We start from the raw sequence: 27,631 nt of genomic DNA, 5'->3' as shown, positions 1-27,631 counted from the left end.
CGACCTACAGGGTTGTATTCAAAGCTATGGGATTCACTGACGAGTTGGTTAAACCCCGTGCTAAGTTAGAACATTTATGGTCTGGCAAAGAATGGAAACTCTTACATTAGAAGAAGAAAAATGCGCACATCACCACAAGTAATCATTTGTGGCCCATCCGATGTACCAATGACTTCAGTGCGTGATCCGTCAAGGTCGAAGACGCATTTAGTACCAGCATGATTCAAACCGGCACCCCTAATCACAAACTATGGTAAAAACAGATAATAAGAGTGCTGTTGTATTATAATATAAACAAAAAACAAAGTTGACTCTTCCATATAAAATAAACATATATTCTGTTAAAGGCCCATTCAGTGATTTGCTCATCCGGATGATCGTAAAAATCACCAAAATTCAGATTTATGTACCGTTGTCATTGTCATAGATGTGCTAACATAGCCTGCTAGTGGTTCTGCCGAAAGCCATGTATTTAAGACAAAATAAGACATTTACACGAATCTGTAATTTAGATACTGACAGTATCTAAATTAGCTACATGTATTTTAATGGGGCTTCAACTTCGTCAGTACTGCTGTTTTCTTCGTTTTTTGCTAAATTTGTCATTTCAAAAATACCAAATGACAATTTGAATGACTTATCCTTCACTTCTAAGCAATTTATAAACAATTTTAATTTTTTACACTTGCGCTGGGATCACTGAATGGGTCTTTAATTAAGACACTCCTTTGGTATAAAGTGGAATGTTCTCAGTATTTATGATAATATTTTTGTTCATGTTCCTTTTGCTGAAAAACACGTAGCTTACCAGTTAACACAAATATGTTTTTTTCAGATGTGATAAACGTGATATAAACACGTTTTGGTTTTCGTCAAAACGTTTTAATAACATGTCGGTCATGAAAACATTTAAAAACGTTTTATATGAAAAAATCACTTTAATAACATTTTTAAAATGTCAACACTTTATAAATGTTGTCAAAATGTTTTGTGGCCAACATTGTGGCAAAAGATGTTATTAAAACGTTGTATACCCTTAAGGGTTTTTTTGCATTTTTTTGCATTTTGTGAAGAAATGAGAAAAAGAAATTGGACAAAGTGGTATGCAAAATGAAGGGGCAAATCTTCTCGTTCAATTGGTGGAATCAGTATCAATGACGCGTACATGCTTCTAATGGTATAAGCCAAAAAGTGGTACATCACTGATGTTTTAAATTCACTTCATTTTGGAAAGCTTACTATCAACGGATTTCGTTAAAATTTTGGATATGTGTTGCTAACACATTAGGGAAATAATGTTGATATGTGAAATGGGAATAAGTGGTCCCTGATTTCTTTTATGACTTCATGAACTTAGTGCTCCACAACTATCAAATAACGAACCGGTTAAAATGCTTCTATTTTCAATGTTGAGCTATATTTTGTATTTTGAACTTGCGACACTATGTCACTGAAACTTAATTAAGCCATAGGTAACAGGTTACCACAACCACACTACAGCAATGTTGAAAAACCATACCACCATATTAGGTAGTTTTCCGTAAGCTTCATTTTTGTGATTTTGGTAACTATTTTATATTTATTTGCCCAATCCATCTCAACTAGGCAATCTAAATTGTACTCACCATTTACATCCCAAGGTATTTTAGTATATCCACCTCACACATTTCCATTATATATCCAGTAACAGACAAAATATCAAAATTGATGCCTCATTATGACATGTATGATATCACAGACTATCACATGTATTCTAAATTGATGCCTGAATTTGACCTGAACCAATTGACCTATAACCTCACCTTTGATGACCTTATAGACTTTTTTAATCTCTTTTCCTAACAACACATTATAGAAGATACATACATGGTGTAGTATTAAATTGTCTATGTGGAAGAGATTAGGCCTATTTAATTTATTCAGTGTTATAATCAGTGAGTACATTTCTATAGATAGTATAACAAAGGATTTAATGTATTCTATTCATGTATTCTACTTGGACATGTTCAATAGAATAAATTATGGTTTGTTATGAAACACACATCTCAGTTACCAGGATACAGTAAACAAAAAAATATATAGCTAAAATGATTTTCTAAAATGGTTTAAAACTACTTTGTATGTAGAGATATTTTATAAGTTCAGGACATGAGATGATGAACATATTTATATACTTTATAAATTTGCAACAAAAAAAAGAAGATGGGTACTGATGAAAATCAGGGTATTATATCGCCTTAATACAACCCGACTTTTAAACGTTTTCTATAAAACCTTTTGTGTGCTGGGTTGTAATCATGGTAATGTCAAATAAATATTATATATATTTTGACTTTATCCAAGAGGAAATCGGTTAAAACACTTTCATCATGTTACGGGGGCTGTTATTTCCTTCAGAATGCGCGCGGGGGTGTTATACTGGGAGTCATAGAATTGTACACATAACATTTTCAGCCCGAAATAGGGGGGTCATAAAAACAATAAATCTTGCGATAGGGGGTCATAAACAATTGACTCCTGTCACCGACATATTCATACCCCCCCCCTTCGAATGGGAGCCCCCTTATGTCAACATGACTGACCTGTATATTCTGCCCGGATGGTGCAATGGTAGGATGTATACGGGATACCTTGACACAGCTGGTCCCATCTCCTTCACAAACCCCACATCCATCTTCTTCTTTCCCACTACAATAAAAACAAGAACATTACTAGAAGTCGTACGTGGCCATGGATTAAATTTAAGCTAACGAATTTTGTTAATAAGGCTCAACGTATGATTCGGTCCAATAGCGCTCTAGTATTGGTGACCACTTGGTACCGATGGCTTTTTCTATTGTGCACTGAGATTTATAGGTACCTGCATTACAGTGGAAGTCAAAAAGACTTGTCGCCGCCTACCTGTATGGTACACCATCGCATCCAGCACAACTCATGATGTCTGTTCTGCATTCTCCACATGCATTCATACCATAGGATTCATCTAGACCTGTCGTTCCTCCTACGCATTCATCACACGTGTTACGCCGAGCCCAACCTGCAGTATCTGAGCCTGTTGTTATTTTAATGTTAGCATTGAATAGTTAGCATTGAATAATTCAGCAGAAATGTTCTAATTTAATTAATTTTGTTACATGAAACGAAAGAGAAAAGTGCCCCCTGACAAAAATTAAAGAGAAAATCAGGAAGCCAAAGAAAAAGAAAGGGGAGAAGGTGCTCGTTTCCAACCAAATTTCACTCCGATCATGCGCCATAATAGTGTAAAATACACGGGCACATTGTACCAATAAGGCCCCTTTTTGGAAGCTTGAGACTTAACGAGTACGTACAGTCTCCCCAAACAGCCGATATATGAATATATCCCATCGATAAAACCGGGTCAAAATGATACCACCGGAACATTTTTTTTAATTGAATTTTCAGCACTTGCAAACGTTTCAATGTATTCGATTTATCGTAACAAGTTAGCCTTAATCCCTGAAAATGAAAGAGGGTGTCAACATGGTCAACAGTGCGTTAGTGTTTCATGTTGGTATGAATGATCTCTCAGACCTGGAGAGTGATTCGACCCCTATGTAGTATTCGACCACCTAGTTTACGTTGAGGACTGTTTTTAAAAATTATTTAAAATGTCAAAAATTTTCCATAATTTGCCATAAAATGTAATATTATATCGCACATTTCAAAAACCTTTTAATACCAGAAGAACATTCCTCGTATTCAGAATGCAGTTTCTGTTGTGCTTTCAAAACCCACAAAAATACTGTGCAAAGGTGGGTGACCGAGCCCTTAATCGAAGATTAAATTCAGTTATTAAAATTATCAATTTACCTGGTGGATGGCATGTCCCGCTGCAGTCTTTGTACATACTGTAGCTGTCCGTATGTCCATTATTTGGTCCACAAATATCACAACCATCTAGCACCCATGTACCATCACACACACCGTTGCAGTCTAACCTATGGTCATTAATGCTTCTGGCTTTAGTCGTTTTACCACCTGAAAATAGTGTATATAAAATAGATACAGAATACAATTTGCATATTTAAGAGTATCCGTATTATTTTCTTTTTAGAGCGTTTTATTTAAAAGGGCGCCAGGTAGTTATTCTAAAGATATACATTTGGAGTATGGCCTCCCACAAGGGTCTGTAACTTGGCCATTGGGCTTTGTGTACCATTATTCGCTATAGCGAAGTATTGTAATAATCGGATTAGCTACAATAGCAATAGGGTAAAATAATTTTTTAATATATCGCACTTCACTAGTACGTTCACACGGTACCTCTGCATTGAACCATGGTGATCACTCGCACCTGTAAGATTAGTATCAATGACTGCTTGTAGTTTTCTTTTCTTTCAGGAATGACCATGTCAAACAGTTATATAGGCAACAGGGCACTATATTAGTCATCCTTATGGGCCAATCAGTGGTTCACAGCAGCTTAGGAGAGTGACAAGAACCCTCTGCTAAATCATAATCCCGAAAGATGTTGATGCACACGGCTCGGATTGAGCTCCATAATCAGTGATCTCTCCAACTACACAGTCTGGGATTCCATTTCAAACATGGACTGCAACATGGGCGAAAGTTCTGCCGGTTGACAAGGTTCTTGTGACTGGTCACGTAAGGCTTGGGCAGCAATGCTTTCAACTCTGGCGGGCACAAGCTGGTGTGCATCTTGTAGAGCACAGATGCAGCAGCCACCTGTCGCCTGTGACCTGTCGTCAAGGAGCTCAGGGTGGTGGTTGAGGCACTACGAATCTGGGTCTTGTAAACTTTGGCTCTCCCTTTTACATCAAGCTTGTTTGCTACTCTATTTAGTGCTCCAAGCTTCTGCCCAGTTCTGGCAGCAGTGTTGGAAATGTGCTTAGCCCAGGTGAGTCTCTTATCAATATAGTAACACCCAGGATTTCCAGCTCCTCCATTTCCAAAAGGTCTAATCTATTTGGATTCCTCTTTCTTGAGATAGTCAGGACTTTACACTTGGAGGGCTAGTGCAGCGCGATATATTCAGAAATTGTTTTGCCCTATTGCTATGGTAGTAAATCCGATTATTACATCACTTCGCCAGCGAATACTAATGCTGTTGGGAGAATCTTACGTCAACATAATGTGAAATACCGTATGCTGATGATATCCAAATTTATTTGGTGGTATATCCTACAATTCCTGGTGATGTAGTGTGTGCATTATGGAAGCTCCCTAGATGTGTTGCAGACATACAAACAAGCTCAAACTAAATCATGAAAAGAGTTTTTTTCTGACAGCATCTCTCCATCATTTTAAAAATATTACCAATGTTAGTCTTATTCTTGATGGTGTGGAGATTTTTCCATCAACTTATGTTCGGGGTTCCTTGGGGTTGTTTTTGATCGTCAAATGTGTATATCTGCTAAAATCACCCAACTCTGCAAGTCAGTCAATGTGCTCATTAGAAACATCAATAGAATTGGGCTATTCCAGATGTATTCCGCACCCCCCCTATGGAAGACACTTCCGGAATTTGGGGCTAAATTGACAGCCGGAATTCACATGTCAGGAAAAACCCATGGAAGACACTGCCGGAATTGTGGTAATATGGCCAGCCGGAATTCACGTAAATGTAAATGTCTTCCATAGGGTTCCAGCTGGAATTAGAACATTTTTTGTTTCCAGCCAGAATTCAAGTAAATGTCTTTCATACGTTAATCAAGATGGTGATCATAAGTGAAGATTCTGCTGGAATTGGAGCATTTTTGACCATTTTCCAGCCGGAATATTAAGAAATGTGAATGTCTTCCATAGGCACATCATGGCCTCTCACAATCCCCACTCTTGTTTTTTCGTTTATTTTAGCAGCCGGAGCAGCCGGAATTTCACCTAATCTCAATGTCTTCCATACCCTTCAGCCGGAATCTTTGCTAAATATGACTACTGGAATTCTAGACACATCTCAATTCCAGCTGGAATTGTATTTTTTTAAATGTCTTCCATAGGGGGGTGCGGAATACATCTGGAATAGCCCATTAGTCCATACCCAGCAAACACAAAAACGTTTTAAAAACATTTTAAATAAGTTATATTTTGGCTTTTGGTTTAGGTAAAAACGTTTTAATAACATTAAAATGTCGGGTTATATAAAGGTCATGATAACGTTTAAAAACGTTTTGTATGAAAACACACACACTACAACAATATTTTTAAATGTTTTCAAAAAATGTTATTGTAAACTATTTTTGCAAACATTTTTGCCAAATATTGTGTCAAATACTTAAATATCATTATGTTAAAATATTTGAACCCAGCAAACGCAGAAATGTTCTTAAAATGTTTTTTTCAAAACCTTTTAATAACATTTAAATGTCGGGTTATATAAATGTCATGAAAACGTTTTTAAAACGTTATTGAAAATATTTTGGGCAAACATTTTTCGCAAAATATTTTTTCAACCTCAAAATAACATTCTGTTTAGAATGTTTTGTATCAAGTTTTCAAGAATGTTTTTGGAATGTTTTTAAAACGTTTTTATACCCTTTATATAACCCGACATTTAAACATTTTCTGTAAAACATTTTTGTTTGCTGAGCAGTAGATTATCAAAAAATGTTTTTTAAGGTTATGAAAACGTTTAATACTCTTAATATACCCTTTATATACCGACATTTAAACGTTTTCTGACAACCTTTTATAACCTTTTGCGAATGATGTCGAAAACGTTTTGTGTTTGCTGGGTATTTGGATTTCAATACTTGTCAGAATACTCTCAGAACCTCATTCTCTCACGTCTTTGTTGTACAAGGCTCACTCAGTCATTTAATGAGGCAATACAAACGATCGAATTTGGTGTTGAAATGAGCACAATTTTGAGTTGCACCTTTTAAATAAAAAGCAATAATTTTTGTCAGTATTTTTGGAAAGACCATGTAATGTGTATTAGGCCTATTGTAATACAATATAATACTTACCAGTACATTCTCCACACTCATCATAATCGGCTACTCCACCACAGTCTCCATTGCAGTCAACCCCCAAACGATAGGACGCATCTGACGAGATACACACCCCGCATTTATCCCGCCCAAAATCACTTGCTCTTCCAGTGTTCCCATTCACACAATATAGACACTCATTGACAATGGCAGTACCTTGACAATCGCCATTACAGTCTCGGTCACCGTTACACATCCCTGAAGAGCAGGTAAGGTAACAAATAAATGATAAAGGGTACAATATTATAAATTCTGGGATGACAAGAAAATATCCAGCCAAGGTGAGATATATACATATCATTTAGTAGATGGCTCGATAATTTTCTACTTTTTCATATCAAGGATGAAATCAAAACTCGACCGGTGATCAACCGCCAGTTCCGGGCGGTTCCGTCCTGTTGGAACCGGTTTCTATTGTTCTAAAACTATTGTTTTCAGTATCATGGAAATGCCAAATATTCCATGCACAAATTCTATCACTCTTAATTTACTGAATGGATGTGCAACGCTATATATGAGATACACAAAAATGTTTTGTTTGTTTTCCATCCGTGCATATATGGTGAATTACTTAGAGAATAAACGATAGGAATTTTTATTTTGCCTATCCTCTACCGTGTGATAGACGACAGGCAGGTCCAATATTTTGAGTAGTGGATGCCGGCGCAGCTGGTATCCACTACGATAAAAAATATTGGACCTGCCTGTCGTCTATTATAGATAGAGGATAGGCAAAATAAAAATTCCTATCGTTTATTCTCATTTTTAGTCAGTTAAATATTATTTTAATAACCGTTTTTTAAAGCAAAAATTAAGTTACCGTCATAAAAACTCCCCTTTTTCTAAAATGAACGAAACGTGCGTGCGAGTATTCCGCACTGCGCCTACGCATACAACGTGATACATACGCGTACCTCTATGAGCGTGTTACGCGTTAACAACATTCATGATGACGTGGGTCGTCTACAGCCTGATAGACGACAGCCAAAATCATGCGATTGTCCAATCTGATTATGTGTCTACGTAATATACCACTCCCACTGACTAAGAATTAAAAATAAAACTTTATTTTAAATCGCTATACTGTACCTGATTGACATTCTCCCGCGTGTTGTAATTGCAAGTCCGGATTTGAGCACATTGCTAATTTTAAGTCACATGGGTTTCTAAATGTTTGTCCGTTCGTTCCACATTGAGGATCAGCCATTGTACAAATCGATTCATCGCAATTATCTAATCAATATGGGAAATAACGTTGTCATTAGTGATTGGTTGCTGTACTGGGATATTCCATTTAAAATCCACACTACCCTGTGGAAGATTTAGAAATGTCTTCTAAAGGGGAGTATGAATTTCAAATTCAGCTGCAAATTGAATGAATACATTAGGCAGTTCGTTTTAAATTGCATACTGTACACTCTCTTTGAAAGATTCAACCTGCAGAGGGAAGACGAGTGTCAAATATAATTGGTTAATGCGCTAATTCCATTTGAAATTCATACGCCCCCTGTGGAAGATATTTCCAAGTTCTTCCACAGGGGAGCGTAAACTTTAAAGAGATTAGCCTATTTTACTCACTCAATATACAGGGTGTCACATAAAAAGCGACATGCCACGTCTGTTAACAATTTGAGAAAGTCAGAACTCATTTTATAAAATTGTTCCGAATGTAAAATGAAATGGTTGCAGGATAAATTTTTACAGTTGCGTAAGTTCATACGACGTGCAGATAGTAAACAAGAAGTAGAAGATTAAAACATTCAACTGCACTCACCAGGTTATTTTCCCAAATAATTTCAGAACCAACTGGTTCCTTCCTCAGTGGGTAATAGTGTGTGAGAGCTGATCAGTGTTTACCCACTGAGGAAGAACCAGTTGGTTCTGAAATTATTTGGGAAAATAACCTGGTGAGTGCAGTTGAATATTTTAATCTTTCTACTTCTAGGATAAATTTTGGTACGTTTGTCTAATGTTTCTAAAAATCAATTCTTTTAGTAAACACGTGTTTCCTAATCGGAATTTTCTAAGAATGACAAAAATGACATTACAAATTTGGTAGCTTTTACGGTTCTTCAGTTGTAAAAAGTTCTCTATATTTTGGCCAATAACTAACAGACCTATTAAAATCTTTAATGCCACTTTTGAACTTCTCGGAAAAATGTCCTATTCATCACCTTTTTTTTTTTTTTTTTTTTTGATATGCGGAATGTCCTTCAAAATTCAAACAATTTAGATTTTTTTTTAATTCTCGATATAATACAAATTGTATGGCAAATTATTAAAGATATTATATTAACAGTCCTCGAAGTAAACTTTATAAATCTAATGATATGTACTTAAAATTAATGTGGCGGAAGTGCTCATCATTTGAAAACTTTGACTGTTCGTATAAATTTGAAGATATAAACTTTTTCCCAAAAAGATTTAAATGTATATCTTCAATACGAAAGGTCAAAATTTTCAAATGATGAACAGGTTTTCAGTAAAAATAATTTGATTTTCTATTTATTTGTCTGAATTAATTTGTAAACTTTGTAAATTAATTTATATTTTTGCATGCTATAAATTCTTGGTCAAAATCTATGGTTATGAATGTTGAAACTTTTGATGACTGCAAAAAATTTGAAGAGGAAGTCATTTCATATTTTTATTATCGTAGTTAAATTTAATAGTCCTAAGTCTACCTACCTGTAATGTACTTAATTCTTAGCTATACAGAACTCATTCACGAATCAGTGGATCATTGCAAAAATACAAAGGATATTATTCATGTTTCCTCTCAGAAACCAAGTATCCATGGAAACATTTAAAAAAAATATTGTTTACATGTCGACAATAATTGAGATATTATTTGTCAATGGATTGCAGTGAAATTTGTCTACATATTCTGGGCATAGTCCGTTTAATTTTCTGTAGAAAATTTAAGACATTGAAATAATAATTAGTAAAAATTGCGATTACATCGCAACGAACACTCGTACGTACAGGACTCATTTTACCACTTTCTCGTTTTAATTATAGTCTCACGGGCCGCACAATATTCGCGGGCGGACGGCATGTGGGCCGCGGGCTGTAGGTTTCCCGCACCTAATCTAAAGCAAATTCCAAAAAAAAAATCTGTGTTCTTTATGTTTCTGATGAACATCTGTTGCAACTCAACCACTTTTTTTTCAAAAACATAAAAATGTCAATTTTTAATAATTTGCCATTAAATTTGAATTATATATCGCGAATTTCAAAAGTTCAAAAGTCTTTGATATCAGAAGGACTTTCCTCAGAATGCAATTTGATGTGTCTGATGTACTCACAGGTCCCACAAAATACTGCGCAAACGTTGCTATCCAATTCCTTAAGCAATTATAGTCACATGATAGTTCACCCATTTCAACCAGAAACCATAATTTCTACTTGGATAATTAAAGGAAAGAGTACAGAGAACTTATGTCATTTATAATATAAAAACCGAACAAAAACTTACCTTTGATGTCGACAAGTTCCACAAGTGCCTTACAGAACTCCCGTGCATCTGCGTATCGTGTGAAGTTTGTAAAAAGGTTACTATGTGTTATAGTATCGTCAGAACTTGACCATGAAGCATTTACATGATTTATATATTCCATAAAACTGTTAACTGCAACTTGACATTGGTTGATATCAGTCATGTAAGACCAGAATTTCTCTTTCAAATCTTCCACAACTGTTGACGTATCTACTGCACGAGAGGTTCTATGTTCTGCTGCGATTTTGCTTTGCAGAGTATCACAGTCAAATTCCCCCGCAGATGTCGCAAATCCACTTAGAGTTCCAATAAGTCTCCACATGGCATTTATCCGTTGTCCGTCAAACTCACTTTCTAGTTTTAAAAATGTATCAATTGCATCCCAATCGTCACATATGTCATATGCGGTTTGTAGGGCACTAGGTAGCAAATCATCGAGCACACCGTTTATAAGATCTTTCAAATTCATTTCAGAATTAATCAGAGTTTCTATTGCAGATGTGACTGTGCTAGTATTCATGAAGATGCTCCCTCCGGCAAGATTGAGCAAAATTTTCTGAATTTCAAAGAGTGGATCGATTTGCCTCAATCCAATTGGATATTCGCTTCCATATATCAAGGGAACTACAATCGCCTTGCAAATTGAAACCGCGTGGTTTATGTCCCCATCATCTTTGAATGCATTGCACACCTTTCTGATCTCCTGAGGTACGTCACCAATCATAAACAATGTACTATTGTAGTGTTCACACAAATAAGCAAGACTGTCATACAAAGATGGCTGATTATACAGGTATCCATATAATTCGGCAGCTTTGTCAAAAGTAAGAAACGGAAGTATTTGTCCAGGTTCTTGAAACGGCTCAAAAGTTTCCAAGATTTCGGCCACATTGGATGGCACTGGTGGTGGACTATAAGAAGCCTGATCTGGTGGTTGCGTAAGTGCATCCACTACAGTAGTACAAAGGGTGTTCGAGGTATCGTGTCCAGTTAGAACAGGTAAATCCTCGTTAAAATAGGTGAAGAAGACGTCAACAACTTTGCCACAAACGATTTTGTCTTTGATTACCAACAAAGCATTAGATGTTATTTTATTCACAATGTCTTGTAGGATGGGATCGTCAGTTTCTTTTATACACGTGCCCCTGTTTTCGTTCGATGTTGGTATTAGGTGTAACAGCTGGTTGCAAAATTCTTCAGACGATTGGTAGTCTGCAAGTACTGCCAGCAAATGCGCGGGAAATTCGCTCGGAAAATCTGTTGAATTGCTGGTAGGAATATCTTCAATATTGATGTCATTCGAACATATCATATCATACTGGTTTCTTATGAAGGTCTTTACAACTAAAGACAACCCGTCTGTTACAGTCTGAATGAAGCCATCCATGGATAATTTAAGCATTTCTCCGCCAACTTCGCAGACACTGTAAGTGTTATTTATATCTAATCCAAATCGTGCCTTCGCAAAATCGTTAAGTGCCGTGATTTCTGGAGAAACTGCCCAAGATTGTTCTTCAAATATATGATCTGGAAACCCATCCGGGTATACGATATCATCATAGCCAATATTATCATCAGCGTGATCAAAGTATGTCTGATATTGTGCAGCTTCCGAGTAACAGTATTCTTGAAAGCGTTTCTTATTTGTAACAGCATCATTAGCAAGTATGCAAAGTTCGTATTCAAATGGAAAGTCATTGCTGTGAGATTCGATGTGTAAGATTCGACATATAGTTGTGAGACTACTACGTAGGGTGTTATTGTAGATATTACCGATCATCTGAACTAGCTGGTAAAATGAAACACCGGGTAGTACCTTTCCTTTGGTGGGTGGATGAAACTCTTTTGGGTAATAATACTTGTAATAAGCTGTAACATTAGACCAATCGAAATCAAGCTCCGTGTCGCCTGCATTAAACGCTTCAACCATTGCCGTGCACATGCTATCCGTAGATATAAATCCCATTTCCTCAGCTAATGTCGGAATAATATCCTTATGTGCCTTTTGTCTCTCACTATCAATGAAAGCAGCAAAAAGGCGGCAATGCCAAGAATCGGTATATACCTCTCTCAAGCTAACCAAGGATTTCGTCTTGAGAATATCTGTGTTTATATTCTGTTCAGTGCATAATATTTCACACATGAGTTCAATCGGCACATAGGTGTTTAAGTAAGCAAATAATTTTCCGACCATAGGACCTTCCACGGGTCCTAGATGCAGGTGTTTCCAATAGGTTTGATCGTAAGGCGGACATACCTTTGCTTTATTTGATGGAGTGGTTGTAGAGTGCTTTTCATGAGTAGATTCATCTGGAAAAGGCATATTTTCCGCAAGACATAATTTAGGTGCCATGCGAGATAGATGATCCAAAGTAAAATCTATAACCGTATCAAGAATATGTTTTATCGTCAATGTATCATCTTGGCTGACGATAATATCGGATAGACGATCACAAAATGCTTCATAAGGACTCGAATCGGAAAAACTCAGGATTCTGTTTAACATTTGCGGCAGATCTAATTTCATGGGTAAAGATTCGGTAGTGTACATGTAGAAGATATGGTCAAATCCGCTGTAATCGTAAAACCAATCAGGTAACCATCGGTTGAAGAGAAACCACGGCCAGATATTACGTTGCCGGTTTGATCCACCAGAATCTGCAGTAAGCCAGTTGAACACATTGCATTCTTCTTGAAAATTTCGTTGCTGTGATATCAAAGCTTCGCAAATTGCACGATCACTTCTACCTTGATCTAAGGCATCTTGGAAAGTACTGCATAACAGGTTGATACCTTCTCTAACAGTTGCACTATTCAACAGGTTAACAGCCACAGGAAGCAGATCAGTGAAGTTGACGCCATCGAATACGTCACCTCTGTTGAGGTACACATCAAATGGCTCATGCAATGTCTTGCCTTGAAAACGGTTGGTGTTGATCTCAGGTGTCCGCGAGGTAAATGTCTGGACAAGATAGTTGCAAAAACTTCTAACTCTATGGTACCCTGTAAATCGATATATTGCATCGGTGAAACCCTCTTTATATCGATGAATTTTCAGAAATTCGCGACACTTCGTTTCGTCTTCTAGAATTCGTAAGAAGGATCTTGTGGCTCGTTCAGCCGCTAGTCTTATTTCATCCAGCGTGTTTGACAGTGATGAGCACATCGCTTCTTTGCTATCAAAATGTAAAAGGAACTGAAAGATATCCGCAAGAATAGCTGAAGCTTTGTCCATTGAAGGCGTCTCTTGTCCTGCGGGAAGGGTAGTGGTGGTATAACCATCAGGTCCTAGCGGTAATGCGCAGGTAACTAAAATATGATCTCGGATGTAGTATTTAAATGAATGCATGATGGCACCTTCTACTAACACATTAGCAGGTTGATCTAGAGATTCAGCAACATTTTGGCAGATTGTATCGTAGTTTGGCCACAGATCGTATGCCTGTCGAAGAAGTTTGGTGATTGAAATAAACTCATGTCTATAAGGCATATTCCAGTCTCCATTAAAGGTAAATAGAAAGAAAGAATTGAATATAATGTTAAATGGTTGATTAGCATGAAATTTCTCACTCCATGCGTTATGATCATATCTCTGAAGGAAGTCTTTTTCGCATATATCCTTGAATGCCTTCCAATGTCCGCTTATAGCGGCTATTGACAATGCATCACACAATTGCCTATCTTCGGAGCCGAAGTCATCGAATGCGCTACACACTGCATTCAGCGCTGATAATGTCGAATTACCGGTAAGAAATTTGGATGAAAGACTAAGTAGTGATGTATATTGAGATGAAGGATCATTGATCGGTGAATGATGGTACCCGTAAATACTCATTCCAGTGTTGTATTCATGTTGAATATCTTCTATATTTCCCTCATAGTATTCGGGGTGTTCCGTAAACCAATATATATTATGAAGAGCGGTACAAAGTTGCCCTGTAGAAGAAAACCCCGTGTAGTTCGCAATTGCTTCTTCAAAGTCAGGATCATTATCTCTATAGGAGGACAACAGCTCACTGTCGCAGACCATGTCATCAAAAACATAGCGATAATAATTATCCTTGGCACGGTTAAGAATCTCATTTATTGCAGTCCTGTCGCCTCTTTCAAAATCATCAAGAGCGTTGCTAAGAACGTTACAGTCCCGTGCGACATGTCCTAGCACATTTGAAATCATATTATCAATAATGCTGGACGTGTACGCCGCTTCTTCGTCATAATCGTACGGTTCGTCATTGGAAACACTGCAATTCCTGGGGAAATGTCGGTAACGAAGAGCTTCGAAGAAACTGTTCCGTATTGCACGATCAAGGAATTCTTTACCCGTTCGACCTCTCAATTCTTGGGACATCAGGTCACAATCCATATTGCCACTCTTCCAATCCATCTTGAAAGCACCGTGTATTAATTCATGAGGTGATACCAGATAATGTCTCCATGGTGAATACCAAGATGAGTCAAAGGTTAAAAGAATGAACGATTTCAGAAGCCACCTGTACCCATCTCGAATATTGATATCGCTATATTTCCGATCTTCGTCATAATTATATCCATAGTAATTACCATTAACAAATTCCAACAATTCACACACTTCTTTGTAAATATCAACATCTTCCCCAGTGGTTAGAGATTCTCGAATAGGTAAGCAAATTGAATCTAGATCAAATTCAAACGAGCCGCTATCTTGACTGGATACTGCGTCCAAGATTCGTCTGGCGCTCAAACAGGCTTCAGCGAGGGATCCTTTGAAGGTGTTTTGATTGAGAACATCAGCAAACATGTGCATGATTTCCTCAAATGCAATACCTGGCAAGATTTCACCTTGTTTAGGGGAGTTGGGTTCATCGTGGTTCTCAGCTGTTATAAGCACGAACCCTATGCAGAGGAAATGCGTCCAAAACGTGGTAGCCATGGTGACTATCTACCATCCGTTAGTCCTGATAATCCACAGGAGAAATCGTCATCTCGAAATCGACATCTTTCAAGGCATCTGTGGCATTCACTTCTGGGTACATAAAAGAAGAAATGAGGAGCAATTACTTTTAGAAATATCAAGACTGGATTTGTGCTACATGGTATTCATTTATGGGTTTAAGTAATACGAAAGAAGTTTAGAAAATTCAATTTTAGAAAATGGAAATTATCCGAATCTTGGAAACTATTGTATGGACTATATTGGAATTCAACTATATGTTGATTCATTAATTAAGACACAAACATCAATTAGAAGGTAAAAGTGAAAGTTAATATTGATCCATTTTTATTGTCACAAAACGCACATCCAATAAAATTGATTTAATGTAAGGTGGAATGAACATAATGTGTTCTAGAATTCAAGAGTCGACAACCTTTTTGAAGCGGATCGAGTACTACAGTTTCTGGAAAGAAGGGCGGCAGCTGTTTACATATTTGAGAGGGTGCAGAGCGTAAACACGGAAGTGGTGTTCTGAACAGAGTCTGATTGGCTGATTCAATGATAGTCTGACAATCATAACTAGGCCAGTCAAATTAAGAAAAATAAGGGGTTAACCCACCACTAATTGCAACAGAATCCATTTAATCACCATTCATTTCAGAAAAGCATATTAAATAACACATCAATAGTCCCCGAAAAACCAAGTAGTGGAACAGTGCCTAATTTGCATAAATCCAAAATGGCCGCTTATGCAGAGGTTGAATTTAGAAATTAGTCGAATCTTGTTAAAAACCATATCAATGTATTGCTCTCATCATAAGGATTCAGAAAACGTATAGTTTGACATGCCTCTGACATACAGTTCTTGAGTTATAGGCACACCAAAATGTAAAATGTCAAATATTGGGGCCCATTGGTGTCATTATTGAAAAATGTTCTATCTGATCAGTGGCGTAGCGTGGGTCATCATAATGTCTCCGACCATGATGGGGGGGGGGGGCACTGGGTCTGTATGGGGGCACATGTCGTTTTTTGGCAATTTTCCTATGGGATTTTCTAAATTTTGCAATCGATTGGGGGGGGGGGGATGTCCCCCCGTGGCCCTATGACGCTACGCCACTGCATCTGATCGTACTCAAATTCAGAAATGAATTAAATGAGAACAGTTGCATTGTTTTGGATGTATTGTTAATATCATAAAATAGGTCAAGGTCAATAGGGCCATGTTACTAAGATAACAAACCACCTGACATAAGGCAAACTATTCTTTTTTAAATGTATATGCAAGCGGAGCAAATATGAGAGCATTTTTTATTATCAAAATCAGAGAATTTCTCAATGTTTGTCCCCTGTGGAATCCCAATTTTGACATTTGACCTTTTCCCCTATAACTAAAGAACTGTACATCGGAGATAGGTCAAACTATACTCTTTCTACATCCTTCGGGAATACATGGTTTTTAACAAGATGACCAACTCTGAAATTCCACCCACTGCATAAGCGGCCATTTTGGATTTACGCAAATTCGTCAGCGGCCAGACTGTTAATAATATGAAAAACAAAGAAAAAAATATCAAGTTTTAATAATTTGCCATAAAATGTGTCTAATATAATGTTATATAATTCTATTTCAAAGAATCAAAATTACTTGATATCAGAAGGACATTTCTCGTATTCAGAATGCAATTTGATATGTCTGATGTGCACTCATGTCCCAGAAAAAAATACTGTCCAAACGTTCATATCAGAGCCCTTTTAACACATTAAAATTCAACAGTTGAATATTAAACGCCAAATGTTCACTGGCAAGAATGGGTGCGGCAAAAAATACTAAAAAAGGGCAAGTGACGCATAGAAAAATATTGACATTATTTTATCATTACCTTTTTTACTTTTACACAAAGAGCTGACCCAAATTTATACGCCTATTATGTTTTCAAAAAAAGTAAGACATTATTTATGTAGGGTTCTATAGAAGACATCATTATTAAGCGATACATTACAGACCTTAAAGGCCAATTCAGTGACTTGCTCATCCGAAGGAACGTAAAAATCATCAGAATTAGCATTTTGGCAACTTTGTTGGTGCCATAGATGTGCTACTGCTAACATAACCTCTAGGCTAGTGGTTAAGCCGAAAGCCGTGTATTAAAGACAGAATAAGACATTTTACATGAATCTGTAATTTCTCTACTTAAGTAGAGAAATTAGCTACATGTATTTGAATGGGGCTTCAACTTTGTTAATACTGCTGTTTGTCTCTTGTTTGTGCCAAATGTTTTCATTTGAAAAATACCTAATGACAATTGTAATGGCTTATCCTTCACCTTTAGGCAATTTATCTACAATTTCGCTGGGATTACTGAATAAGCAGCCTTACCACCAAATCATTTTTCAATGGCATATAATTTTCTCAATTAGCCGACATGAGTCAATGCAATTTACGTCTAGAAACCACAATATCTTCGCTCCGTTTCTACCAACATGGCTATTCGTTGCCATAGCAATGGGACGCTACATCCAAGAAAATTGATCAATATATTGCAATACGTTATTGAAGCAAGCAAGTAATCCATATATCAGAAACCGGTCTCTACAGCAGCAACAGGCGAGGCTCAATTACAATTAATAATGCTTGAATGACAACAAATGAAATTTATTTGCAAAATCCAAATATTGCTATTCATTTTTTTCTGAGTTTTTCTTTTATTTATTTATTTTGCAAATTTTGTTTTGCTATGTCAAAACACGGATATGAATACGTTGTTCTAAAACATTCATGTACAATTAAAGATCACATTTTAAAGCTAATTTAAAAATAGATTAAAAAAACTGTTCCAATTTATATATTCAAAAAAATATCTAAAATCATGGTTGCAAACCTACCATATGAACATAATTTCTGATATAGTTGACACACAAAACAACATGTGTCGGAAATGGTGAGGTCACATGAATTCTATATTGTACTGATGAAAAATAAAAATGCATTTAAAAAGGGGTGTGGTGGACAAGGTTGTTCACAATGTGCAATATCATATATCTTTTCATAAAATGGTCAAAATAATTTTGAAGTGCAAAGATTAAAGTGGTTCAAAACATTTTGGTGAAAAATTTATTTCTTTGTGATCCTCAAATATCTCCATTCACGTGTTGTCCCCTCTACTCAAAGATTATTATCACCAGGTTTGGGTGACATGAGTTTGTTGGAAGCAGATCTATGACTAATAACACTTTTAAAAAAATGCGCACAGATTTATAGTGCGCTACGCACAGGCACAACGCCTAGACGTTGATCCACAAGCCTCAGCACACGTTACATGTTGTCGCTGACCATTACGGCCCACATCATTCCATAAACCATTAAACAACAATTCAGGGACTTTGCTGCTTCAAGAGCGCACACCCTAGACATTCCACAAATAACCATCGCAACCAGGATCAGCTCACCGAGTTTCGTACGGTATACAACGAGACAAGTTAGTAGTAAGTTCCTTGTCCAGGGGAATTTCAAGCTAACTCAATTTTCCACGAGAAACAAACTAGGCACCACCAGGGTTCGAACCCGCAACATATCGCACCATAGTCGAACGCCTTATCGATTGAGCTAACTTGACTGCTAGTTAACTAATTTCACCTATACCTTTGGGTTGGTTTTTATCTATTTAAACACGTTTCTGTTTCTTTGTCCCCCGCCATTTTGTCAATAGATTGCTAGATTGAATAATAAAAATCATACAAAATATTATGGATTGTATTATACAAATCATGCAACATTTTATAGATTATATTTTGTGATAAATATCATACTATATATTATTCGAATATCAAATAATTGTCGAATGTCCCTTCATAACACATAAAGCTAGTTATATTAAAAAATGTTTAATATACTACCCGTGCATTCTAAACTGTTTAATGTATTCAGCAATTCATAGAAATGGACATATAACGTATGTCAAAAGAAAGGCCGGTTGCATCTTCTGAATTCATGAAAATATGAATAATTATAATTATGTTATTAAAAAAGATGTAAATTAAAAACACTGTTTCTTTATTAAAGTTGCTATAATAATTGGCCTGACAGAAGGGGGACTGCTCTATAATCCGAAGGTTCTAAAATCCGAAGGTTCTTTAGTCCGAAGGTTCGCTAGTCCGAACACGTGTTCATAGCATTCGTTAGTCCGAATTTTAAAAGAGGTTCTCTAGTCCGAAAAAAAATTGAAAAGAGGTTCTTTATTCCGACGGTTCTTTATTTCGAAGGTTCTATAGTCCGAATTTTAAAAACGGTTCTCTAGTCCGAATATGAAAATAGTCTCTATAGTCCGAATTTAAAAAAGGGTTCTATAGTCCGAATATGAAAATAGTCTCTATAGTCCGAATTTTTAAAAGGGTTCTATAGTCCGAATATAGAAATAGGCTCTATAATCCGAATTCAAAAAGGGTTCTCTAGTCCGAAATTGTAAAACGGTTCTATAGTCCGAAACGGATACCGTGTTCTTTAGTCCGAATCAGTAAAAAGGTTCTATAGTCCGAATTTTTAAAACATTAACATATACTGCGCCCTCTAGCTAGATAATACTAAAGCAGAGTCTATGGCAAACGGGATATGACGCTACTGCTATTAAAAGGGCGCACACCACCAAATCACGATGTAATGACGATGTGATGTAGATGGATTCCGGTAAAAACAAAAATATTTTTAGAGATATTTTGGCCTTTCTGTGGAAAAAAGAGAGGCATGTTATAGCTTAAATAAATATTTGAGACCTACACATGAACTTGGATCGCCCAACAAGTTGCATAACACAATTTTTAATAAAGTAGGCCGTCGGATTGAAAAATGGCCAGAAACGGGTTTTCAGGGTCTACCCTGAACGGGTCGAAAATGAAAACGGATACAAATGAAGAAAATATCACCAGAATAAAGGTGAACGTTAATGTATGCTACGAAAAATATCCAGAGAAACCAACCATGTTGAACTTCAGCGGATTTGTATTTAACAAGTGATGATTTGACACTGAAACAAATGATAAAAATAAAATTCGGACTATAGAACCCGTTTACCAATTCGGACTAAAGAACACGGTATCCGTTTCGGACTATAGAACCGTTTTGCAATTTCGGACTATAGAACCTTTTTTCAAATTCGGACTATAGAGCCTATTTCCATATTCGGACTATAGAACCCTTTTTAAAATTCGGACTATAGAGCCTATTTTCATATTCGGACTAGAGAACCGCTTTTAAAATTCGGATTAAAGAACCTCTTTTAATATTCGGATTAGGGAACCTTTTTTGAAATTCGGACTATAGAACCTTCGAAATAAAGAACCGTCGGAATAAAGAACCTTCGTAATAAAGAACCGTCGGATTAAAGAACCTTCGGACTAAAGAACCGTCGGACTAAAGAACCTTCGGACTATAGAGCTTCCACCGACGGAAGGACCTTAGTAGAAATATATTATTTATTATATAGATCTGGAGAAAGGCGCTTTATAAATCCAAAATGTATTTTAATTTATTTTTACACATAAAAAAGTGTCTGAAATATCTAAAATCATTGTTGCAAACCTACCATATGAACATAATTTCTGATATAGTTGGCACACAAAACAACATGTGTCGGAAATGGTGACATCACATGAATTCTATATCATTGCATATTGTACTGATAAAAAATAAAAATGCATTTAAAAAGGGCTGGGACAAGCTTATTCACAATGAGTAATAATCATATTTCATTTTATAAAATGGTTAAAATAATTTTAGAGTGGTTCAAAACATTTTGGTGGAAAATGTAATGTTTTGTGATCCTCAAATATCTCCACTCACGTGTTGTTCCCTCTACTCAAAGATTATTATCACCAGGTTTGGATGACATGAGTTTGTTGGAAGCAAATATTTGACTAATAACACTTTTACTAATTTCACCTACACCTTTGTGTTGGTTTTTACTATTTAAACACGTTTCTGTTTCTGTGTCCTCCACCATGACTAATTTTGTCAATAGATTGTATAATCAAAATCATACAAAATATTATGGATTGTATAGTACAAATCATGCAACATTTCATAGATTATATTGTGTGCTAAATATCATCATATTAGAAATCTAAACATGAGCTCATATCAGTTGTATAAATGTAATGAATTAAAAATGCAGACAAATATGAGTAAAATCTTGATGATATTATTCGAAGGTCAAATAATTGTCAATTATAACGCACAAAGCTAGTTAATATGTTATTTATACTACCCGTGCCGTTTAGACTGTTTATGTATTCAGCTTTTCAAATGAATGTACATAAAACCCATTTATATTGCCTGTTGGAGAAGTCATTACGTAGGCTATATCAAAAGAATGGCCGGTGTCTTAACTAGTAACAAACGCACGGCGCATGCGCGAGCCGGGAAATTCAGTTTTGGTTTTGAAACGTAAACAAAGCTGAATATCAAAACGACTCCATGCAGAAAATCACTTCTTTTTATAAAACTAAGCAAAACTACAACAATTACTTTAGGGAATATAAACACCAAAGTCATATCTAGCACATATGTCAAAAAGAAGTTGAAAATTCATCAGATAAGTGAGAAAGGGTCGAATTTTCGGTCAAAAAAATTTCGAAAAAATCATATTTTTTGGCCTTAAAACTTGGCCATAAAAAATTCCTGCACACCACCAATTTCATGATTTTTGTCCTCAAAAATTAACTGAGTAATCCTCATAGTGTTTTCAAGTCAATTCCCCGGGAGACGGAGAAACGGACATATAGAAAAAAGATATTTAATTTTATTTAATTTTATCCACAAATTGACACCTGAGTCGGGGCGTTGCAAACGTGTCGTACATGTGTAGGGACCGATTCTACAGCAAGCTTGAACTTCCCGGCTCGCGCATGCGCCCTGCGTTTGTTACTAGTTAACCGGTGTCATCTTCTGACACTCCCATAATTTCATTAAAATGAATAATTATTCATTATTTCAAAAAAAGATGTAAACTAAAAACACTGTTTCTTTATTAATAACATTATTTATACAAAGGCTCAATTTAAAAAGGAAACAATATAAAAATAATGTCGAATTTACACAATGGTTGAATACAATGTTAGAGAATACTTGTATACATATATACATTTTTTTCCACGAACCAGACTTTTACCGGTCAAATAGAATTATAATTGATGTTCAATAATTTAGACTTAATTTAAGGTGGTACTACACCCCTGATAAATTTTGTGACTAATATTGCATTTTTCTAAAAAAAATAACATCACACCGGCAACAAAGGTTATGAATATTATAGTGGCAAGGAATCCAATTACTTCACTGAAATTTCAAAGATATAAGACAAGTAGTTCATTATATATGTTAAGAAATGAGGTACATTCTAGCTGTACCTTTTTCTCATCATAGATAACGTACCGCTTGTCTTGAATCATTGAAATTCCAGTGTAGTAACTGGATTCCTTGCCCCTATAATATACATAACTTTTGTTACCATTTCTGTTATTATTTTTTGTAAAAAATGCAAAAATAATCACTGGTGGTTAAAACTGGGTCTAATAGTGGTTAAAACTGGGTCTAATGTAAGCAGTTGAGGTATGCAATACACACAAACAAATATTACGCAAGTACACAAGTGAAGGAGATCATTACTGATGCTTTTAAAATTGTTTCCCCCAATTATGATATAAAATTGGATCAATTGAGCCCATGTTTATTGGTCGAGCTATGAGTTTTAAAATATTGGACGACACGTGGTCGAGTCCAATATTTTAAAACTCATAGCGAGACCAATAAATATTGGGCGTAAAGCATTATTATGTTTTGGATCCAATATTTTCACACATTTGGATTCATCAAAACATAATAATAAGTAAAGTAGGTAATGGGGTTGTATTTGTTGTCATGTTTAATTGTAACACTTTAGGTTGGTAAACTGTTCATTCTTTCTTATTTAATATATTCAGTTTCCTCTCGTAGCTAGCAATCGTTCCCCATTGTGGTTATTTGTTCTTGTGCAGGATGCATATCCCCATTATGTTTAATTGTTTTTGTGCAGGATGCGTATCCCCATTTATAATACTATGAAATAAAAGACATTGTTTCACATTGATTTCTGCACAATCCTCATTTTGCGAAGCTTTTTGTTAGTCATAAGACTAAAATAAGTTTGTATTGAAAGTACCACACACTTTTATCTAAATTTAAAAGATAAAAATAGATATCACATCCACTCACTATCATTTCTCACTATATTTACCCCCTGATGTAGGAGTTTCAATGATTTCTATGATTCAAAGTTTGAGAGATCATTTAATTTTCCTCCTCATTAATATGAATTCTTTTTGCAACAAATTCGTTTCGCTTGAAAACTTGCCCTACAACTGCTGCGATTGCAGCAATCACATATTTCCATTGAAAAAAGCAATTCCAATTGACACTGCGAACCAACCAATATTAAATGGAAGGGGAAAATACCAATCCCATGCCACCTGCAAATAAATTCTTATAAAAATATGGTTTATATTCATATTTATATTTTGATTATTCCAAATTAATTGAGAAATTTAGATCAAAATAGGAAATAAGCATTTCCTTATATAAAAAAAGGAGGAACACAGCTCCATGATTTAAGCTAATTTACGAAAATGATGAGCATTACACAGATCTCTCCAAACAGCTGTGTTGTCATCACTTGTATCGTTGAATCCAATACGATGGAGACAAATACCCAGTAAACTAAGTGCATAAATAGCATCTGATCCAGAATTGCACTTACGTTGTGTACGTTTCAGCAAGCACTGTTGCCTTTGTCAACTTTGTGAACAAATACAATGGAGGGTGGAGTCCATATGCTATGCAGATTAGACAGCGCCCTTTCCAGTTTCTGTGGTTTAGGTCTACATGTCATTTGCCGGTGGTGTTCTTTAGATCTTTTTGTTTCTGTGCTCTTTCTGCTCATCGACAAATTAGTATTTTATTTTATTTTATTTTATTTTAAAATAAATGTACACCTAAGTGTTCCTGCTACGTCTGTGTTGTGAAAATTCTCCTGCCATTTTATCGAGATAAACTTCGGGTAAATGTCATTGTCATGATTGAAAAGCTACAATTTGGACTTTGGAGTCTTTGATGCACACTCGTGTTAGTGGGCTATTGCGGTTGAAATCCACACACCCCATATATTGTGGGAGATATGACCTTAATCTTCCACACAGGGAGTACTAATTTCAAACTTGGTTACCTGAATAGATGACTTCATTTGAAATCCACACTCCCTGTGTGGGAGATCAAGGTCATGTCTTCCATAGAGGGTGTATGGATTTCAACCAGAAAAGCTAATGCATGTGTATAGATAATATCATAATATGTAGAAAAGGTCAAGCATGTGAGTTTTCGCGATGGTGGTTTCAGCGGTTATGAAATATGCAGTAAATATAGCAAAACAAGGTATATCTGACCATCAATATGGCAAACACAGATCTTTGATATATTTACTTGACCCGTTTTGGCCAGTGAGCAAATATAATTTAAGGCCCATTCAGTGATTTTCTCATCTGGACGATCATAAAAAATCATCAAAATTCAGATTTTGGTACCTTTGTCATTGTCAAAGATGTGCTAGTGGTTCAGCCGAAAGCTGTGTATTTAAGGTTATTAATTATTTTAAACTGTTGTGATTTGGTAGTTCACAGCATCTTACGAATGGTAGTGGGCTTTGGCAAAAACTGCATTGCTCAATTCATAGCGAGCGTGTAGAAGAATTAAAATATCACAGATATACTTTTATAGGTGCTGCGGTTCTTGAGTTCTTATTTTTACAGATGTAGGGAGGGTCACTATGATATTAATGTCAATAATTATGTTAAATTCAGCCAAGGGAATGGGAAGGACCATCCCACCACTAGATTATCTTCCGATCCATTTAAACTCAAAATTCAACGTTGCAAAACCGAAGCGCACATGACTTTTTATTTTAATCGCATTGTGCAGCTTTGGAATCAGCTGCCTTTGTCTACAAGGACAGCCGGTTCCTTTTCTTCCTTCAAATCCGGGGTGGTTGAATTTTTGAATTCTCATTTTACTCAAAATGTTTGTTCTTTGAAAACATGCTCTTGGAGCTCTTACTGCAGATGCTCGAATTGCAGGCTTATTTAATTTGGGATGGGGCTGTGATGGGTTTTTTTTTCCAATAATTTGTTTTCAAAAATCGAAAGGTGGGATGGTCCTAGAGGTGATTTTGCACCTGTTTGTCCCATTCTTTTCGCTGGCATTTTATTCTTTACTTTGTCTTGATTATTAGTATGTGCAATATTTATATAATATATTTATCTTTGGAATTGTATATGAGCCAGTGATGAAGCATAATAAATAAATAAAATAATAAAATAAATTGAGTTACGTTGTAAAGAGGGCTGAAACAACAACACTTTTGTAAAACGTACATAAGTAATTAACAACAATAGATTAAGCAAGTTTGCAAAGTATACGATTTGTAGAATGAACTTTTGCAAAACATCAAAGTGTTAATTTTCAATAATATATTGATCTAGATAATGAAAATCGATTTTTAGGTTGCTTCGACCAACAATACTTCGTCTACCCTTAAGACAAAATAAGGCATTTACATAAATATGTATTGAATGGGGCTTCAACTACGCCAATACTGCTGTTTACTTCGTTTTTTGCCAAATTTTTCATTTCAAAAATATCAAATGACAACTTGAATGACTTATCCTTCACTTTTAAGCAACCATTTATAAACAATTTTTTACACTTGCGCTGGGATCACTGAATGGGCCTTTAAGAACACCTGTACTATTGGTATTGCATACTATATAATATACCCACGCGAGATAGATCCTCACGTGTACATTTTTTTCATTATTGATTCAATAGTGTAAATATAATGATTATATATTTTTAGATATTTTGTTTTATAAAAAAAAAACCTATAATGACAACGTTCTGAATAGCATTGTTTTGCATTATTTAAAAAATGGCATAAGAAGTGTAGTAAATTGCAACTGGTAGTACTTACAATCATATGCAGTAAAACATTTCACATATTCGATACAAGAGTTGTTTTTCCCGATATTGGTTATTCACATGTTTTTCCCGATAAGGTTATTAAAATGCAGCAATATTTATGTCTAAATATTCACAGTTTTGTACTTCTCCACAGCATTTATGTGACCATTTTGTATTCCTAGTAAGCAATGGTAAGAAAAAAACGGCGCAGATTGTCCACTATTCATGGTAGCACTAATCACATTGTTGCTGTTAAATTGCTATAGTCGCTCTGATGATTGTTTCAAAATTATAAATAACAATTAGTTCAACGTTAGCGCCTGGTGGTTTGACGTAGCAACAGTCAGCTCAGAGGAAAATGTGAATGCCAAGTGCAAAGATGCATATCGATTATTATCGATTCAGAATAGGTGGCGGCAAAATGGTTTTGGCAATGGGTAAAATAGAAGAATAGGTGGCGGCAAAATGGTTTTGGCAATGGGTAAAATAGAAGAATAGGTGGCGGCAAAATGGTTTTGACAATGGGTAAAATAGAAGTGTTAAAACTTGAGCTCAAGATTGCATTTTAATACTCAGAGCAACGTTTACACGTTATCATGTTAATGGTCAATCAGTCATAACGAAGGAGTACATTATGAGTACACGAAAGTGCTTTTAAGCTTTTAGGGAGGATAAATACTCCCTAAAAGCTGAAGTCTGGTTTATGAAACAACACATCTGTTAATCATGTTAATGCTAGTGGAAACAGAGCGGATCCGGAGGCACGCTTGTTTTCATGAAAATATTGTGAATGGTGAAAGTAACATAATTTTTGAGTATCATCGTTGCCCGAGGATACTATCGCTGGATATTACCAGAACTTTGAGTAGAGCATAACATTGTAATCCTCAACAAGAAGAGGCCGAGGATCAGGTAAGTATGTAAGCAATGTATACCGTGTGTCGAAAGTCCGTTCCGCCTTTATTCCGACTTCCCATGGAGCGTAGCATCAATATGGAAGTACCCCCTCTGTTTATTTGCCTTTTGGCTACTAGCTGCAATGAATCCAAAGGCGCATTGCAAAGAAAAAAATATGTTGGCCGTTGTTCTAGATTTTTAGAGCTAATTTTGTATGTATTGACAAATTCAAAGGTCTGCAAACCTCGGATTTCAATAGAAAAACAACAATAACCGAGGTTTGCATACCTTCGGAGGTTATCGACCATAAA

The 27,631-nt window shown here is 35.9% G+C and overlaps 1 protein-coding gene across 1 annotated transcript; it reads right to left on the bottom strand.

Annotated features, from left to right (window-relative positions):
- Positions 1–101: 101 nt before the first annotated feature.
- Positions 102–26,573, bottom strand: LOC140158403 (uncharacterized). Its single transcript, XM_072181495.1, has 8 exons — positions 26,434–26,573; positions 10,450–15,475; positions 8,061–8,204; positions 6,948–7,169; positions 3,832–3,999; positions 2,902–3,052; positions 2,583–2,688; positions 102–248 (listed from the first exon to the last, which is right to left on the bottom strand). Exons 2-8 carry the CDS (start codon positions 15,380–15,382, stop codon positions 102–104), a joined length of 5,871 nt encoding a protein of 1,956 aa, XP_072037596.1. The 5' UTR covers positions 15,383–15,475; positions 26,434–26,573.
- Positions 26,574–27,631: the final 1,058 nt, after the last annotated feature.

Source organism: Amphiura filiformis, chromosome 8 (assembly GCF_039555335.1).
Source record: "Amphiura filiformis chromosome 8, Afil_fr2py, whole genome shotgun sequence".
NCBI classification, from domain to species: Eukaryota; Metazoa; Echinodermata; class Ophiuroidea; order Amphilepidida; family Amphiuridae; genus Amphiura; species Amphiura filiformis.
The sequence above is the reverse complement of the archived record's forward strand: the minus strand, read 5'-3'. Positions and strand labels throughout refer to the sequence as shown.